This window comes from Aplysia californica, unplaced genomic scaffold, assembly GCF_000002075.1.
Source record: "Aplysia californica isolate F4 #8 unplaced genomic scaffold, AplCal3.0 scaffold00434, whole genome shotgun sequence".
Taxonomy (NCBI): domain Eukaryota; kingdom Metazoa; phylum Mollusca; class Gastropoda; order Aplysiida; family Aplysiidae; genus Aplysia; species Aplysia californica.
In genome coordinates this window covers 12,745-14,163 of record NW_004797704.1, presented here as the reverse complement: position 1 = coordinate 14,163, position 1,419 = coordinate 12,745, and the positions used below count along the sequence as shown (strand labels likewise).

At 44.7% G+C, this 1,419-nt stretch overlaps 1 protein-coding gene across 1 annotated transcript in view; it reads right to left on the bottom strand.

Annotated features, from left to right (window-relative positions):
• LOC101857198 (innexin unc-9) overlaps window positions 1–1,398 on the bottom strand; it is a 5,365-nt gene extending 3,967 nt beyond the window's left edge. Inside the window, exon 1 of the mRNA XM_035971424.1 lies at window positions 1,214–1,398. Within this exon, the coding sequence (XP_035827317.1) occupies window positions 1,214–1,398 (185 nt within the window). The remainder of the gene's footprint in view (window positions 1–1,213) is intronic.
• Window positions 1,399–1,419: the final 21 nt, after the last annotated feature.

The window sequence follows — 1,419 nt, the reverse complement described above, 5'->3', positions numbered from 1 at the left end:
TTTTTTTAAAGAACAGGGAGATGCTCAATTGCCAGCAGGGAAGGCATGCAACATGCTTGTACAAGTGACTATGTGGATAAGAGGAGAGGAGTCTGATATTGTTGTTCAACATAATATCCTTTTCCCAATTCCTTATCCTTCCTTATTCACGCCCTCTATCAAAACCACAACCACCCCGAAAATCACATGACCCACATCCCCAATCCCTGCCTGACACCCAATCCCAAGCCCAATCTCTCCCTCATCTCCTACTCCTACCCCATATCCCTCCCCGACCCCCGACCCCCAACCCCGACCTCTATCCTTCCCCATCCCTCCCCGACCCTCATTCCCAATCCCTCCCCTCCCTGCTGTTAACTCCCATTGCCCACAGTTAGCAGTATTTTTTATTTATTTTCTCAATAAAATGTATTTATTTTTTTCTAGAAGGAAGTTAAATTACTAAAATGTAAAAGAATATAATATAAAGAATGGCCCTATCACTGATTAAAATAGTTTCAGTTGGTCTTCATGTCCATGTTGCGTGTTACTTTTAATGGAATGTCCCTGGTGTGGTTTGCCCCGTCTTCTTTCCTACAATCAAAAATCTATCGTCCTTATCTCTTCTCCTCATTTTTGTGTACTATGTAACTCTCTTGAAGCACCCCGAATCTTCAGTACTTACATGTTACTCAAATCTTCGGCACTTATTATATGACCCAAGTTACTCTCTACCAACACCTCAAATCTTCGGCACTTCTATGACCTAAGACACTCTCTACCAACACTTCAAACCTTTGGCCCCAATAAGACCTTCGACACATTTATTATAAAACATATTATGTTAGGCCTACTTTCTTTCGAATAACACCTCAAATCTTCAGCACTCATATAACCGAAGTTACTCTTTAGCAACACCTTACATCTTCATCGGCCGTCTCGTATATGCCCTAATTGGTCGTTTTTTAAGGACAAGCGGGCTAACCCAGAAACCTTGACCTACACCAAAAGTGGGCATTGCCCTACCTAGTTTGGTTTTATTGGTGTGTATATTTGTTTCGTTACAGCGAAAACTCTCCCTTTTTTTAAAGCAACTGAACAGGGGGCAAAAAAAAAAAAAATTATCTTTGATTTTCTCAAAACAGCATTTTTCGGGATAGCCCCCTGAAATGCTTAAACGCGACCAGTTGCGTTGCAAGCGCCGTAAAACGTTAATACATTTTGTACTACCAACCACTCACTGGTGAACTGCGCGGGGCACCAGCACTGTATAGGGTCGCCCACGTACTGAGCAGAGGAGACAAGTAGCGTGAAAGCTGCCAGCAGAACCACCGTCCACAGGTGACTCACGCGGTCCGCCCAGTCGTCGTCACGACTACCCTGCACGCGCGACCACGAGGCGAAGCTGAACAGAGACATGGCCCTGGGGGGGGGGGGGTG